Genomic DNA, 18,080 nt, shown 5'->3' on the forward strand with positions numbered 1-18,080 from the left:
GGAGTGGAGTTTTTGTCAAAACAAATGAGGGAAACATACATTTTGGAGAAGGGGATGGGGCCAAAATTCTGCTCCCAAAACGGCAAAAAAAAAACGCTCAATAACAAAATTGTGTTTAGATCTGAGAAATTTGAGATGTTCTGTTTCACAGAAATGAAAACATTTGTTATCAATAAAACTAATATATTGCGGTGTCATAGTATTAATACATAAGTTAGTAGGTACGTGTGTTATTATTATTATTGTATATTATTATATGAGTGATTGATACCCTTCCCGGTTTCCGAATATTCCAGGCAAGGGTGTAAGCTTTCTAGATTATCCTAGCAGCGTGTTTCTGAAGCATAGACAATTTGTCTATGTTGTTGCCATATGTATCACCCCGTTTTTGAGACAATATTGAAAACTAGCCCTCCATTTGTCATATTCCAGTTTTGAGCTAGTGAAGACAGTTATATTTTCATGCGCTTTTAAGGAATTAAATTTCCAAAACTTATTTGCCCACCTTTTTACGTAGTTTCTTTCCATCTGCATCTACAAACTGTATCTGGTCTTTAAGGTCCATTTCCCGCTCTTTTCCGTCATACAGCTCTCGTTTCAGCTCGGCAATTTCGTGCTCCAAACTTGACTGCTTTCCAATCATCTTCATGTCAACCTTTTGCAAATAAATGAACATTTTGCCAATAAACATGTTTGTCCAAAAGGGACTAGACTACCAATAAACGTTAAACTTTCATATTTTTCACAACAGTTCAAATGCCATAAGAGTATTAAAATCATTCAGGAAAATCATATGATTCAACTTTACGGTATCAACTGATTTAGCAAAACAAAAGAGCCCTATTTTTGTAACAAGCTTTTTCAGTTGAAATACGAGACATTCACCATTGATTTTATTAATCAAAGCCATCTAGAAGCTTTTTTAAATTTCAAAAATGTCTTGAATAATTTTGAACTTATCGTGAAAACATATTTTTGTTGGATATTTTCCATTGCTAATTTAGGCTGTTTTGGAGACAAAAAATGTAAGAATAAAGGAATTTATGTTCTCTTGAGAAATAAATTTATGGTTGTTTTTTTTTTTTTTTTTTTTTTTTTTTTTTTGGCTTCTGTTATTTTGATCCAGTCCATATAATATAACGTGCCTTGATTAATCAGTTTCACGCACGAGCAGTTCACGGGTGTGGAGTCATTTTGGTCATTTTATATTTTAAACCGGTTCATTCCCTCACAAATAACTAAGCTTCGTGTGCAAAAATACCCACCCTCCTCACCCCAGCACTTTTTGAAAGAACTTCTGCTGCCGTGTTATATATTTTCAGCGCCAATACACCAGGTCATGCCACATACTGCCACGCCGATATACAGTGCCTTTTATGGATAAAGACAATTATTCCTGCCAAGAAGTCAAAATCTTGCAACCAAGTATATGAAGGCTTCATTATAGATTCTCTGGAGTTTGAACAGTTAAATAGACACTTGATATTTACAGAATATCAGAAACGTTCAGTTCTGTATTAAATACAACCTCTTTTCACGTGTTCTACCACCTGGTTCTACAGTAAACACGCGGGCAGCAGTGGACTTGTTTATTTTGCTGCAAAATCTCATCATCTTAAGAGCTAAAAATATCATTTTAAAGAGATAGTCGTGACTTTTGTTCCCATCGTGGCTGATATATTACTGCATAAACATGACAAAAAATATGGTCTAATATACAAGTGCATGAGTAGTAGTATCTATTTGGCAGTTTTATTCTAACTTGAACGGTAACTGATGTCCGCCCGTTACATGTGAGCTTATAAATAAAAATTATGATCCACAAAATTGGATTTTTTAAATGGCTTTTGATTTAGCTGCTGTATCGCAAAAATTCAAGCTCACTTCCTAGGTTGGTCACTAGATCAGCATTAAATGTTTGGCGTTCGACTGGCCTTCACTTATCATTTGTGTTAAGGGCGTGCATTCTTAACCGTTAGAGGGGGCCTTGACCTAAATGGTCAACCGTTCAACAGTGTTCCTCGAAGTGACTGTAACTTATTTAGAACAGGGTTAACAACTCTTCGGCCAATTGATCAGTGATCCGTCGAAAGTTGATGAAAATGCATTGTACTTGTAGGTCAGTACATATGTAAAAAAATAATTGTGGATCACTTTGCTACTAACCTCTAACACATGGGTCTGTTGAAACAGACATTACCCCCCTGTTTCTCTTGTTGAGTGTGCAGCTTAGTGCAGTCATTTACTTGGATGGTTTATTATTGCGTGGCAAATGATGCCCGATCCAAACCTAGCAACCGAGTCCGCTATACAAATAATACAATAATGGATAAAAATGTATTAATGAATCAAATACAAATGTTAATTTTGCAGACACAATTTCAGTCTTATAATACTGTATTCTCTTGCACTTGCGTTGGATTCATATTTTTGTTTCCTTTTGAATACATTATCATTATATTGAGAATTCGTTGAGCATCTTGGCCTCGGATTTTCGGTAGCTGGATTTTCCTAACACAATGCATTCTCCTTGCATTGTCTGGTGCATGTGTGTTTATCATCTTTAGAGCTTCAGGATCATAGCTTTGCTTATTTTGTTTCTATGCATTTTGGCCAGAAACTATCATTTCATGCCTCATTTCATGATACTTGTACAATATGCCATGATATTTCATTAATTTTCTGTAATGATATTATAATGATAAAAGTTACGACCTTATCCCATTCAATCATCATTTTGTTATTTATTATCAATAGTTAGAAGCGACAGGCCGCTCTTACTGATATATGGTTTAAATCTAGGTCAGTTCTCACCATGGTTAAAACAACATGCCTTTCAGAGTGCGGGCGGGCGAGTCTGTCTCTTCTTATATTCATGTCCTACTGATAAAATATTGGAAAGTTTAGCTTTATTTGCCGACGGATTTTTCATAAACATTTTGAAATATCTTGGCATTATTTTTTTTCGCATTTTGCAAATTCTGAAAAAAATATTTTTTGAAAATATGATATTACTTGATTTTTACCATGGGAAAAATACATCATGGTCATTAAACTGATATTGAAGATACTGTTTTTTAAAAAAGAAATTGAAAGATGCTACCACCACTCTCGGATATCTTTAAATAGAATGATATATATTTTTTTATCTGTATCTTGCAAAATAAAACTACAGTTCACGAATAAAAAGAAAACATAATTAGGTAGATCAAACAGTTGTTCGTGGTCCTAGATATAACACTGACAGGATCGGATATGAGAGGGGCTTTCCTACATCCACTTGCGGGTGGAGGATCGGGTCTTCCCATAGAAAATATGGCTAAAACATGTTTAAAAAAAGTACTGTTAGTTAAGGCAATAATCAGCTTAATGAGAAGAAGTCGTTTCCTAAGTTTGATGACCATTCATCAAATGATTAATGAGAAGAAGTTGTATCTAAGTTTGATGACCATTCATCAAATGATTGATGAGAAGAAGTTGTATCTAAGTTTGATGGCCATTCATCAAACTTAGATACAACTTCTTCTCATTAATCATTTGATGAATGGTCATCAAACTTCGATACAACTTCTTCTCATCAATCATTTGATGAATGGTCATCAAACTTAGGAAACGACTTCTTCTCATTAAGCTGATTATTGCCTTAACTACCAGTACTTTTTTTAAACAAATGATTAATGAGAAGAAGTTGTATCTACGTTTGATGACCATTCATCAAATGATTGATGAGAAGAAGTTGTATCTAAGTTTGATGACCATTCATCAAATGATTGATAAGAAAAAGTCGTATTCTAAGTTTGATGACCATTCATCAAATGATTGATGAGAAGAAGTTGTATCTAAGTTTGATGACCATTCATCAAATGATTAATGAGAAGAAGTTGTATCTAAGTTTGATGACCATTCATCAAATGATTGATAAGAAGAAGTGGTATCTAAGTTTGGTGACCATTCATCAAATGATTGATAAGAAGAAGTTGTATCTAAGTTTGATGACCATTCATCAAATGATTGATGAGAAGTTGTATCTAAGTTTGATGACCATTCATCAAGTGATTGATGAGAAGTTGTATCTAAGTTTGATGACCATTCATCAAATGATTAATGAGAAGAACTTGTATCTAAGTTTGATGACCATTCATCAAATGATTGATGAGAAGTTGTATCTAAGTTTGATGACCATTCATCAAATGATTGATGAGAAGAAGTTGTATCTAAGTTTGATGACCATTCATCAAATGATTGATGAGAAGAAGTTGTATCTAAGTTTGATGACCATTCATCAAATGATTGATGAGAAGTTGTATCTAAGTTTGATGACCATTCATCAAATGATTGATGAGAAGTTGTATCTAAGTTTGATGACCATTTATCAAATGATTGATGAGAAGTTGTATCTAAGTTTGATGACCATTCATCAAATGATTGATGAGAAGAACTTGTATCTAAGTTTGATGACCATTCATCAAATGATTGATGAGAAGAAGTTGTATCTAAGTTTGATGACCATTCATCAAATTATTGATGAGTAGAACTTGTATCTAAGTTTGATGACCATTCATGAAATGATTGATGAGAAGAACTTGTATCTAAGTTTGATGACCATTCATCAAATGATTGATAAGAAAAAGTCGTATTCTAAGTTTGATCAAGTGATTCGTGAGAAGAATTGGAGACCATTCATCAAGTGTGTAAAAGCTTTCAAATGAAACAATAAAATAACCTGATATAATTGTGAAAACTGATATAAATAGAATATTACATGAGTGCCTTTTCAAACTGAATTTATTAAACGAGTTGAATAAGGTAAAATAATGCGATACTAATATTGTTAGTTGTTTTCTGCTGAAACATCGAAATTTCTTCCATCCATTTCGATCAAGTCAGTTCGACCATCGCTTTCTACACTATAAATGACGTCAACGTCAAACGTTATTACACAAGAATACCGAAAGTTTGTACATGTTACGTATTGGCTTAATTTCGCTCTCACGACGTCAAACACGGCAGTTGTGATAAATGTGTAAAATTCAGATAGAAAAGTTAATCTATCACTCGTATTTATATCGCTTTAAAGGTGGTCAATCACATTTAAACAACATTTAATGACATTTTTTACTTTTTGTATATTCTGGTAGAGAATTATTTAAGGAACAAAAAGACCGATTACATAGAGTTAGATTCCTATTTGAAATCTATATTTTTTTATTTTTTATAAAATTTTGTAATTACTCCCCTTTAATATGAAAGTATATAAAAAGCTGGGTATTTCTTTTTGTTCCGATACAATGTCTAGTTTTACATTTGCATTTGATAGACATATCAACTATTGAACAATCTGAACCAAAATGCAAGTTTAAAAGCTGTGTGTAGCTTCTGAATTTATTTATTTCCAATCTATCTTGGTTGCGCAACCAAGATAGGCAAAGGGAGGTAATAATAATATTTCAAACTTGCGTTTCTAATGAATTCCATCTAAATACATAATTTTTAATGCAAATATTTTACAAATATATTACAATATGTCTAATATTTATACATTTCCTTAGGCAAAGTATGTTTATCAAATTTATATTTATGATAAAATAACTCTATCTTGGTTGGGCAACCAGGATAGGAAAATGAAATTTTAAAAATACCTCCAGTGAAAATCTAATTTGTATTAAGTGTTAAGTGAACATAAATGAGTGTAAATGATCAGATGCTAAAGTTTCGAACAAATCCGTTACATGGCCAAAATCTGATTATCCACCTTTAAGGATTTCCTGAACCAGAGAAATAGTTTATAAACTGCTTAAGATAATACCTGTTCCAGACTAGTCGAAGCCTACACAATGACTTAAGGGAAGTAACTCTACGATAAAGCGAAAAAGAGCAGTATAAGAGTTTAGTTTTTCAGTCTAGCAATTTATGTAGGACCTCTGAATTTACCACAGGACACATGGCACACATGCGATAAAATGAATCACAAAACCAAAAACTTCTCCAGGGCTGCGCTTAAAGCGGTCGAATCCTCGTCCTTGGACAGAGTGTTGTTATTATTTTTATTCCTTCAATGCCATTTGTAATAGGTTGTACTCAAGTCGATGCTTGTGGGCTTGGGGGACTTTGTACATCATGAGCAAACGTGCAGTTATCATTTTTGGTCGTTTTGAGTTATGTTTTAAATTATGGAGACAAGTGTAGTAGAGTAGAGTATAAGGGTGCACTTATACTTCCTTGCTATTGAGCTAGCTTTTATAGCGACGTGGTAGAGTGTCCGCCTTAGGTGTGAGAGATCCCGGGTTCGATTCACAGTCAAGCTTGAAGTATTTTCAGCCTGGTACATTTGGCGCCCAACGTTAACAACTCACGAGTAGATATGAATGGACACATTGGAACATCCCACAGAGGTTCAAACTCCTGGAATTCGAGGACGAATTCTAAAATGGAGGGGGTGTATGTAGTAGGGTAGAGTATAAGGGTGCACTTATACTTCCTTGCTATTGGGCTATCTTTTATAGCGACGTCACGTGGTAGAGTGTCCGCCTTAGGTGTGAGAGGTCCCGGGTTCGATTCCCGGTCAGGCTTGAAGTATTTTCAGCCTGTTACACAAGTTCATATCAATTTTGTAATAAAGTTAAGCCGGTGCTGGCGTGGGCAATGCGTGAAGGATACATTAAAGCTCATGAAAAGACGTAATCAAACAGAGTTTGCTATTATATTGTTTTGTTTTAATATTAAGACTCTCCTGACGGGTATATTATGACTTGCGTTTACCATTTTAGTTAGTCCGATTTTTGAAAAATATTTACTAGGCATTGACATCACTTGTCGAGTTGAGAGTACGTCAATAACCATAACTCATTATGTTAGAATTATGACCCTTTTGTACTTAGAACATTAAAGATTCTTGGGTATTTTTGTTTAGGTCGGCTTTTTTTTGAATACTAAATGGGCAATAACTTTGAAACTTTGTAAATTTTATAAGCGTATGTCGGTGAGTACGTAGGCAAAGAATGCATTCTGACAGATTTATGGTCCTTTTTTGTACTTTCTTAGTTAAAAATTTCGTTTAGGTCCATAAGCCTTCAATTATCATCAGCATCAAAGGCAATCCAAGGAATTTATCCGCTTGACATTAAATAAAGGAATTGCTGTGACCTGACATAAACATCGAGCTGACAGAAGTCACATGTTCTAGTCTCTAGATTGGCCCGGTCTGGCCCGATAAACACAATTTTCGACCGGGCCGGGCCAGGTCAGGCCAGTGGAGGCCATAGTTTTAAATGTTTTAAAGAAACTGACATCAAAAGTGTTGCATTTGGACCTGTTTTATTTTCTCATCTAATAAAAAATGTCTGTCATATCTAAAATGTCACTGTTTTGGAGTATGTCTGATGCAACATATTTATACCAGTATTGATCCCACTAACAGCAGTCGGGTAAAACAATTGCCATTCATATCTGTATATAATGGATTGTCTATTTACTACTTGTTAATTGATTTATAAAGTAGCAGGATTAGAATACGCCGACAGAAGTCAGTGGAACAGAAAATTACTCATATTCCAGTCGTAAGAATTTTGAACGTTTAAGCTTCCTCTAATTTTACCTGGACCAAGTTATACAAGGTCAATAGTATCTATTTCCTTTGTTCAGACATCATCACTGTATCCAAGCAATGTGCTCAATTTCTATGCATAGTCTCAGTTTAATATTTAACTGGAAATAAACCAATCCAGTTTAGGAAAGTATTTCATGCAACTATATACAGTTTCAGTGTCTATTTCACGTAACATTTGAAATGTTGGACTTATTTCAGGCAAAGTTGCTCTAAGAACCTATCCATTATATAATACCGTTACCGGTCACAAATTGGATGTTGTTGGCACAAACAGGTAATGTTGGAGACCATAGTTGCGTACGGGTAATTTAGTATCAGAACAATATTTCCGTTGAATAGTCGAGAGGATGCCAAGATACCTAAACAAGGTGGGTGTCTTTCGCCCATTGTGGACAGTTTTTCTTTTATATAACTTACATGATATCCTTTTAGACTTGTTTGAAGCAGTTTTTATGAAAATGAACTTTTCTTTTGGCATCGTGAGTAACTTTGGCAGCAAGTGTACTAATTGGGTTTTAAGAAACCTGTTTCGTGCCAATGAAGTTCACGCGCTCATTCGTAAAATGTTCGTGATTTTAAACCTTTTTATCATGCAGGGATTCGTCTACAACCAAAGGTAATGAATTATAGTTGTTTAACAATTCGTGTTCAAACAGTTGCCTTGGAAACGAGCGCAATTAGGGATACAAAGTAATAAAAACATTTACAGAAAGTTGAGAATAAATAATGCTTTTTTATTTACAAATCTCAATGGCTATACAAAATATTGTATAAATTCCCATGATTTTATTACAATGTCACGCAGGTTAAACACTGCTAGGCAGATTAGGTACAAATGGGCTCAAAACACACATAACCATTGTATTTATATACCATAAAACATAAACATTGTTTCTATATATCATAATATACACCGTAACTTTATGAAGGTTGATTTTGATACAGCTGTTAATATATACTGCATGATTCACTATGGCACGTTTCTACGGAAACCCTTCAGCTTCTTACTAAATACTCCGTTTTTATATCATTTTCTAAAATATCATAAAATATTTTTACGTTGTTTTTTCTTCAAAATATCACGTTATGATAATGACATATTGTTTAGCATTTGCAAAATATTATTCAGTTTTATTCGAAATAGTTCGTTCATAAAAAAACGAAAATGAAAGTTGTACCGAGTATATCCCTAAAAGGCTTCCGTACCTTCCAATGAAATGTTATTACATTTATGTAATGGAGATTGAGAATCAATGATACTTCCAACATATATTGTTATTACAGATGAAACTAAGAAAGATAAAGTGTATAAATATTGGCGGTAAGAAATATATAATGCAAGAAATTTGTTCTGGACATTCCTGACCGATGTCGTCGGTATATCGGTTTAGCAATGTATTTTAAGAGAACCCCGAATTGAACTTATCGCTATTGTAAGGAAATTTCACAGCAAACTTGTCAAATATGACTGTTCTGGGTTTTTTTGTATGGACACTGCATAGAGCTCTTATTAATGAATTTCGGGAAATTGGCATAACTCTGGACACGTGCCCCTTTAATAATTATGTTGTGTTGGATATGTTGTGTTAGCGACCGTCTTGCTGTATAAAAATGTATACACTTGTATTTTCCATCTGTTGATATGTTATGTGAAAATATTTAAAAATTATAAGAATTCACTCTGTTTGTTACAGCAGAAAGCAGTAGGTACTGGTTTAATGGTTCATGAAAAAAAAATTGAATCGGTTCTCATTTTGATACTGGCACAGTTTGTAAAATTTCAACAAAGATTATCTAATGAGCTGAGTCACAAACATCTATATCAATTCATTTGTTCTTTCAGTCAAGCCGACAGACACACAATGCAAGTATTCTCTATATGACATATGTAAATATATTTACAACACTCCTGTTCAAATGCCGAGTTTTGTTAGTCTGAGTTTATTTTACACATTGATGTAGCAACACTATTAAATGTAAAAATGTTTGAAACTATATATATTGCGACCTAACTAAAATACATGTTGTTGAATTAATTACCTATTTAAGTACTGTTTAAACAATTACCTATTACAGTACTATAATTGGACAATAAAATGATATATTGTAGTCACGCACATCAATTGTCTTTTAACATTACTTTCTGACGTTACACATATTTGTGAATCAGTTTTATAATTGATACAATGCGATAATTTGGCTCAAGAATAAAATACTAAAGGAATCCAAATCATTTGTGATATGACTTTATATCAATAATAATTTAAAATTTATGCTCTGCTACCAGACATATTTCAATCAACATAAAATACGCTAGCATGCGCAAAAGGGAAATAATTCATGCTTCGTTTGGATCTTCCGCGAGATTGACTATGTCAGATTTCTGTTTCATGTTCTCACACTTACAAATTCAGAAATGCTGAATCATACTTTATACTAGTATAATGTTTTTGTATTATGATAATTCGTAATAAGAGTATATGACTAATTTATTTTGATGCATTAGTTTTATGATAAATTGATTTTTTGTTGCGTTTAGCTTACTAGTATATTGATATATATTTTTAAACTATATATTGCAAAATATTGCGATATGCAACATACTAAACAGTCAGTAAGCCGACTATTTTTCATGTAATTTTCCGAAATATTTTAAATATCTACTCGCCACACAACAGAAATTAACACAAAACAGCACACAATCAAATGACAGTCTATCAAGTAACATGTCATGGAAAACTCTCTTCGTCTTCTCTTTTCTTTCCAAACGACTGCGCGTGCGTAATGATCAACATCCGGTGAATTCAAACATGGCGGAATAGAACATGGCGGGAAGCAGTTATCAGATGGTTCCACGATGCACGGCAAGGAATTCCGCACAGTTCAGCTGAAACGAGAAAGTAGAGCAGTACCTTGTCTACAGTTCCAATTGGTATACTACATCTCTTTCAAAATAAAGCAATCACAACGCGTCTGAGATTTAACCAAGTTCTCTAAAATGCTTACATCATGTACAAGGCAGTATAACGGTGAGTGATTTTTTCCAGCTACAAGCGTATCAAATTAACAGAAAAGAAAAAGAAAGCAGAACAGAAAGTAAATTTAAATTGTCTTTCTTTTACTTATGTGCAGTTTAACCTCTTGCGACCACTTGAACCTGAAATATCAACCAATCAGTTTGAAACGAAAAATCAAAAGAGTAGAAAATTCTGTAGGCCTTTCGATCGACAAAAATAAAATTACATCCGCAGTATCATTTGAAGCAAAAGTTAATCACATCTCTTTATCATGCTTATTTAGGTAAGTTTAAGCTAAGGTATCTAATGCATCAGACAGACACAAGTCGTGGAGAATACAAGCTAAGATATAAATAATCTTTTTTCCATCTTGTACTGCTCTACCCTCGTTTTTAAGCATTGAAACAACAGCAAAACACAATATAGCATGCGGTGAAAAAAACAAGGGTAGACAATGTATAAAGCTAACCATTATGATTATACATAATCCAATTTTGTATAATCTCTTTGAGGAACCCAATTTGTTTTCTTGAAATAGTGCTCGTTCAATCAATAGCTATATCATTTGAAACTAGAGCTATCACTGAAGTTGATTCATATCCACTCCAAAGGCTTGTCAAAAGAAAACAACACTGAATGCAATAGGTTTAATTATCTTCTACGAAGTCAAAGTTACTGTCTCAACTGTAAATTATGTGAAAAATTAGGTACAAAAAAGGAAAAATGTATCAATATTCAAGATATTTATAGTGCGTATGCTCTAATCTTCATGCAGTTTCCACCTTTCAATGTATCAACTTCTTTTAACTTGATCAGTGAATGCATAGGGATAGTATCAACCCTAAAAAAATAAGTACATGAAGGGAAATAATTCTAAAACTGTTCAAGACAGTCAATACAGAGATATGAATATTGCCTTTAGTTGTTTCAAGCACAGACGGAATTATATTATCATTATAATTAAGTAATAAGAGAGCGCTAATTCTAAAATTATTCAAGATAAAATTATGATCCATGCATTGTACACTTCCAATATCATCGCCATCTTTCATTGTTTCGATTTACATAAAATTTTAATCTGTTTTCTTTTCTTTTTTCTTTTCTATTTTCCAAACAAAGCCAAAATTTTCGAAAAAAAACTGAAACGGATTTAGCGGATGAAACAGTAGTCATTGTCGTTGTGTAGCTTTAAATATATTAGGTCTATATACAACCATACAGGGTGTAAATAAATATGGGTACACGACTTCTTTTTGCTTCATCTATCAACAGGTATATATGAGAACGGAGATAGATATGGAAACCTTCTTTGTACCTTCTCGCTTCGTCTGTCGAAAAGTATAAAAACGTTTTGAACCGAACCTGCAGACTGTGTATCAGTGTTTGTACTAAGTGCTCTCATACACGAGAACTTCATGCTGGGTGGATCGCTAGCTAATGCAACAAACAGAAGATTTGTGTGTGTATATATATATATATATATATATATGTACATTTATAATTTTAATAAGCTGCATTTAAGCCTGCATGTTCGCAGGTAAAACAGGCAAGAAAGTATGTATACGTAGAAAACATGCTGTGCAATACTTCAAAGTGTGCATTTTCCAATAAGGATGTGTGCATGCAAAATGCGTTGAAATAAAAATTTCGGGCAATTAATGGTGTAGTTCGTTAGAGTGAATAAAACTTATTTTAATTTACCGTCGCCTAGTTTGGCCACCTACTGTTGTATCTATAGTTAAACTACTGTAGCATCGAACTGCCTACATACGGAATTCCGTTAGGGCCATCGCCTTTGAATTTGTTGATCTGAAACGTGATACTCGATAGTACGATGATGAAAACGCGAAATCACGAAACTACCATAACGAAAACGCGACAACACGATGATGGCAACGCGAAACTACGATAACGAAAACGCGATAATACGATGGTGATAACGCGACAGTACGATGGTGATAACGCGAAATCACTATACAACAATAACGAAAACGCGACAGTACGATGGTGAAAACGCGATAGTTTATCGCATTATCATCATCGTACTATCGTATTATCGCGTCTTCTTTATCGTAGTATCGCGTTATCATTATCGTGTTGTCGCGTTTTCGTTATCGTAGTTTCGTGATTTCGCATTTTCGTCATCGTACTACCGAGTATCGCGTTTCAGATCAACACATTCAAAGGCGATGGCCCTAATGGAATTCCGTACCTGCAGTTAAACGGATATTGCGTATTTTTTAATTACAGTTCAACTAGTTCCAAAATGGCAGAGAAAGGTTAGAAAGTCTTAACTGGGCTGAGGAGATACAGTATTGTTAGTGTATTTATTTTAATTCATTGTAAATGATATTTGGAACATACGAACCGTTGAGTAGTGTGTCTGTGTATGACCTATGACCTGTTTAATCGTCAAAATATAAGAACAGGAAGTGTAAGCGAAATTTCAATTTACACCGCCATATTTTAAAATTCTTCACATTCAGCAATATATAGAACAGTACGATCTACCACAGTAGCAACTAAAATACATTCGACCACACACTTCCTGTTTCTTACTATACATGTACTATACAATAGCAGGTGGTCAAACTAGAACTATACATAGTAAGGAAAATGTCGGCGACATTATGAACAGTCGTGTTCTATTAGCGTGAGGTCAGTGATTATCGCCCGAAAGAGTGGGCTGAGATTCGTAGTGTTTAAGCTATGGACAGTAGCTGGAGGGCAAAATTACTGAGGACAATAACATCGACACATTGCTGACTTCGCCCAACTTGCATCATGTGAGACTTTGTCGATACAAGGGTGTGATCTTTATTGTTGTGCATTTTGGTAGTAGGATGTCTTAAAAACCGTTGGAAGTATTTAGATAATGATACTTTGCTAAGTTCCTAGTCCTGAAAATTTCGATTTTTATTTTAATTTGGTGATCAAAGTTTACATAACCAATCGGCCTTTTGTACGATTCGGCACATCAACCGGTAAGTTTTTCCAGCAATCATGGACTCGGTACAGAAGAAACAGTTTGTAATATGAAATGATGACTATTAAAAGCGTAAAAACAATAACTGTCTGCTGCACTTTTTATATTACCTATGGACCACCTCTTGTACATAATATACACTTACTGGAAAACAAACACAACACAATGTTAGTAATAATGTGCTTACAACTGGGGTGTCACATGCAAAACGCCAAATAATAAAAAGCACAACCGACCAATAAACGAAAATCACTACCCTTCGTTTTGATTAACGGTGCATGGTGTATAAATATAAGTGAAATTACTCTGAAAAATGTCAACTTTATGTTCAGACAATCATCTCATTATATTTACGGTTTACAGTATATTTTCAATTTAAGTTTGTTTCGACAGAACACCGGTGTTTCATCTTGGTTTTTTTTTTAATTGAAAATACGAATACAGCGGTTGAAACCTATTGCAATGCCTTTGAACCCTTTTTGAACCTTTTATGATTGTGATTTTGGCAATGACTTTGAATCGCAATGATTGCAATGGTTTTTTTTAACAATTTTATCTCGATTTTGGCAATATCTTTGAACTTCATAATAGTCATGATGGAAATTACTTTTGAACCCTATTATTACGGTTTTGGCAATGACATTTTTAACCTTTATTATCTCGATTTTGCAACGAGTCTGAATCCTTCATTACTGTGGTGGTAACATCAATGGCTGTTTGAACGTTTATTATCTAGATTTTGGCAATGATTTTGAATTCTTTATTATCGAGATGGTGAAAATGACTTTTCTATTAAATCCTTTTTTATCACGATGGTTGCGTTCGTTCATAAGGCTATTCAGATTTTGTATAATATCGCGATGGCGGAATTTACTTCTCCATTCCTTTTATCATTGCAATGGCGAAATTTACTTCTCTGTTCCTTTAATATTTTTTATCCTTTACTATTATCGCGATGGTAGTATTGCCGTTTTGGAGAGGGTCAGAAGATCTGATGAAAAGCACGCAGTATATGCTAGATTGTTTCTTCTCAGCAAACATTGTACACACAAGCTTTATATATAGATGTGCAGATAGATACAGATATACAGCTATACTATTATTAATTGTGCTAACTAAGAAGAACTTAAAAAGTTGACAACAGATGTTCGTAGCCATGACCAGGTAATCCAGTCAAAACGGAATTACATTTGTACATGTATATGGATTCTTTTGAGACTTCTAAAAAATACCCGCAATATCCATATCCAAATTACATGAGGTTAAACAAGAAACCTAATCTATTTACTTCGGGCTACCTTGTGCCAAATAATGCTTTCCTTTCAATATACATTTACAAAATGCTTCAAAGACCTAACGTTACAAGAAAGAAAGGGAGAAACTGTACAATAATTACAGTAACTTTATATGGCTGTGTACAACAAACAGTCGTTGAAACATATTTCGCCTTTACTATGAAGATTAAAGCCAAACTTGGTTCTAGTAACAAAGAAAATTTACTGAATATATAGTTATTTAGTATTTACCTTTCTTGGCTCCTCCCCCTCAGGGCCTCCCTCGCGAGTTCGAAGTTCCTGCCGCAGCTCGAGAACCTAAAATAGATTTTAGAGAACGTGAGACACATGCAGTTCTAAATAAATACAAGAGATCACAGAGTGATCTTGACGCCCACCAATGAGCCTTTTTAAATGTTCCAAATTTCAAGACTAGCTCAAGGTCAAAATAAAGGTCAAATTTCATTTCGGTACACAACACTGTGCATGTGGTCCATGCATGTGGTCCAAATTTGAAAGCTGTAGCTTGAGAAATGTGGAAGTAGGTCACTAGATCAATTTCAAGGTCAAAGTTCAATTCGGTACACCAAAGTATGCATGGGCTTCAAATTTGAAGGCTGTATCTTGAGAAATGTGAAAGTAGGTACTAGGTAAAAATCAATGTAAAATTTCACTTCTGACAAAACTATGCATGAAGTCCAAATTTGAAGCCTGTAGCTTCTGAATGTAAAAGTAGGTCACTAGGTCAATCTCAAGGTCAAAGTTCATTTTGGTACACAAAACTATGCATGTGGTCCGAATTTGAAGGCTGTAGCTTTAGAAATGTGAAAGTAGGTCACTAGGTCAAAATCAAGGTCAAATTTCATTTCGGAACACAAAACTATGCATGTGGTCCAAATTTGAAGCCTGTACCTTCAAAAATGTGAAAGTAGGTCACTAGGTCAATGTCAAGGTCAAAGTTTATTCCGGTACACAAACCTATGCATGTGGTCCAAATTTGAAGGCTGTAGCTACAGAAATGTGAAAGTAGGTCACTAGGTCAAGATCAAGGTCAACTCATGTCAAGGTTCATCTTGCCACTCAAAACTATACATGTGGTCCAAATTTGAATGTTGTAGGTTATGGACAAGAAGATTTAAAAAGGTTTTCCCTATATACGTCTATATGAACCATGTGACCCCTGGGGTGGGGCCATATTTGACCCTAGGGGGATAATTTGAACAAACTTGGTAGAGAACCACTAGATGATGCTACATTACAAATATCAAAGCCCTAGGCTTTGTGGTTTGGACAAGAAGATTTTCGAAGTTTTTCCCTATATAAGTCTATGTAAACCATTCGACCCCCAGGGCGGAGCCATATTTGACCCTAGGGGAATACTTTGAACAATCTTAGTAGAGCACCACTAGATGATGTCACATACAAAATATCAAAGCCCTAGGCCCTGTGGTTTTGGACAAGAGATTTTTCGAAGTGTTTCCCTATATCAGTCTATATAAACCATGTGACCCCCAGGGCGGGGCCATATTTAACCCCAGAGAAATAATTTGAACGGCCTTGGTAGAGAACCACTAGATGATGCTACATACCAAATATCAAAGCCCCAAGGCTCTGTGGTTTTTGACAAGAAGGTTTTCAAAGTTTTTCCCTATATAAATCTATGTAAATTATAAAAATAAACAAATTCATTCAAAAATTGTTGAACCAGTCTGATTTTCAGGGGGACACAACTAGGGTACCAATACATCATTCTGACAAAGTTTGGTCAACAGCCCCCGCCTCCCCCCCCCCCCCCCCCCCCACCGCCAGTAGTTTCTGAGGAGACGCGATAACGACAAATTGTTAACTGACGGACGGAAGGACGGACCTCGGACGCAGTGCGATTTGAATAGCCCACCATCTGATGATTTTGGGCTAAAAAGGAGAGGGTAACTCTTTCTTTGGTTTACTGTGACAAAATACTAATCATTATACTGCCTTTTTTTGCTCATAAAACAAAATTATAATAATTGTTTTTTATGCTTATGAATTGAAATTAATTTTGTATTGTAAAATCGTTTTTTATTTTTGCTTTGGATGCATGTTCTGATATTCGACATAAAAACTGGCAACAGCTATTGGCAAACTTAGTACACAGATTTTGTTTTTGTTTTTATTTCAACAGTTCAGTTTTTAGGCTTTTTTTTCTGGTTCTTTTTCAAACAAAATAATTGAAACAGAACGTCTGACGTCTATGTGGCTAAAAACGGTTGTTGGTAAAGATTAACAACATCGGAAGGGTATTTCATTTGCGGTGTATTTGAGAGCTATTCGGAAATTACATGATGCGATGTACCAATATTTGGCCGTGTTCAAGAAAAGGTCAAACTATGTAACGATGCTTTTGAATGAGTTAGAAAACGAAAGACTATTCTATTGTAGCGGTGTCTACCAGACTGTAATGGTATACATGGAATTAATACTAGTATATAACGGCAATTTCCAGTGTGTACTTTCAGTGTGTACTGAGAATATGAAAGATAGAATGGTGTCAATATAAAAAAGTGACCTTTTGTGTGTACTGTTTAAAGTGTAAGAAATAGAAAGGCATTGTATTAATAAGTAATTACTAGTAAAATTTTGTTGTTTAACAGACAGAAAAGGTTATACCATTATAATGGTGTCTTTGAATGAATACTATTTAAAGTATAAGAAACAGGACTGCTACACGTGTACTGTTATGCTATAAAGAAAAAGGAGGCTGAAATACGTAGAATATGTTCTATTTCCGAATTACCTATGGAACAGAATAAGCCACAAATGTTTGATCTTATCTCAAGTCTACCTGCTGAGACGTAGATGTTTCGGGGAATACACAAAAAATTATCTACAAACATATCACTGCTATCTGTTGGTTACAGAGCGCACCGGAGTTCGCGAGAGAAATACAGCATGCACTTGATTCCTGAGAGAAAGATTAGAGACCGTGCGTAAATTAACGGTGCTTTTTTTTTTTTAGAATACCATTACGCACAGTTCTATATTTAAGAATTGGGACTGCAATTAACGTTTGATTGTTTATTTCGTTCGTTTCGCCAGATATCAAAATGAACAAATTCAAAAGGCGAAAAGGCGCAGGAATAAAGAAGAAAACTATTTTTCATATCCAAGACGTTTAAACTTCATACTACTATAATGCTTTGGTTAAATTACACTTG

The 18,080-nt window shown here is 34.4% G+C and overlaps 1 protein-coding gene across 1 annotated transcript in view; it reads right to left on the reverse strand.

Annotated features, from left to right (window-relative positions):
• Positions 1-18,080, reverse strand: part of LOC123539643 (golgin subfamily B member 1-like) — a 228,021-nt gene that overhangs the window by 199,993 nt on the left and 9,948 nt on the right. The window contains exons 3-4 of the mRNA XM_045324320.2: positions 15,136-15,201; positions 506-655 (exon numbers count right to left, since the gene is read on the reverse strand). Of these exons, the coding sequence (XP_045180255.2) occupies positions 506-655; positions 15,136-15,201 (216 nt within the window). The remainder of the gene's footprint in view (positions 1-505; positions 656-15,135; positions 15,202-18,080) is intronic.

Source organism: Mercenaria mercenaria, chromosome 16, assembly GCF_021730395.1.
Source record: "Mercenaria mercenaria strain notata chromosome 16, MADL_Memer_1, whole genome shotgun sequence".
In the NCBI taxonomy this organism is placed as follows: Eukaryota; Metazoa; Mollusca; class Bivalvia; order Venerida; family Veneridae; genus Mercenaria; species Mercenaria mercenaria.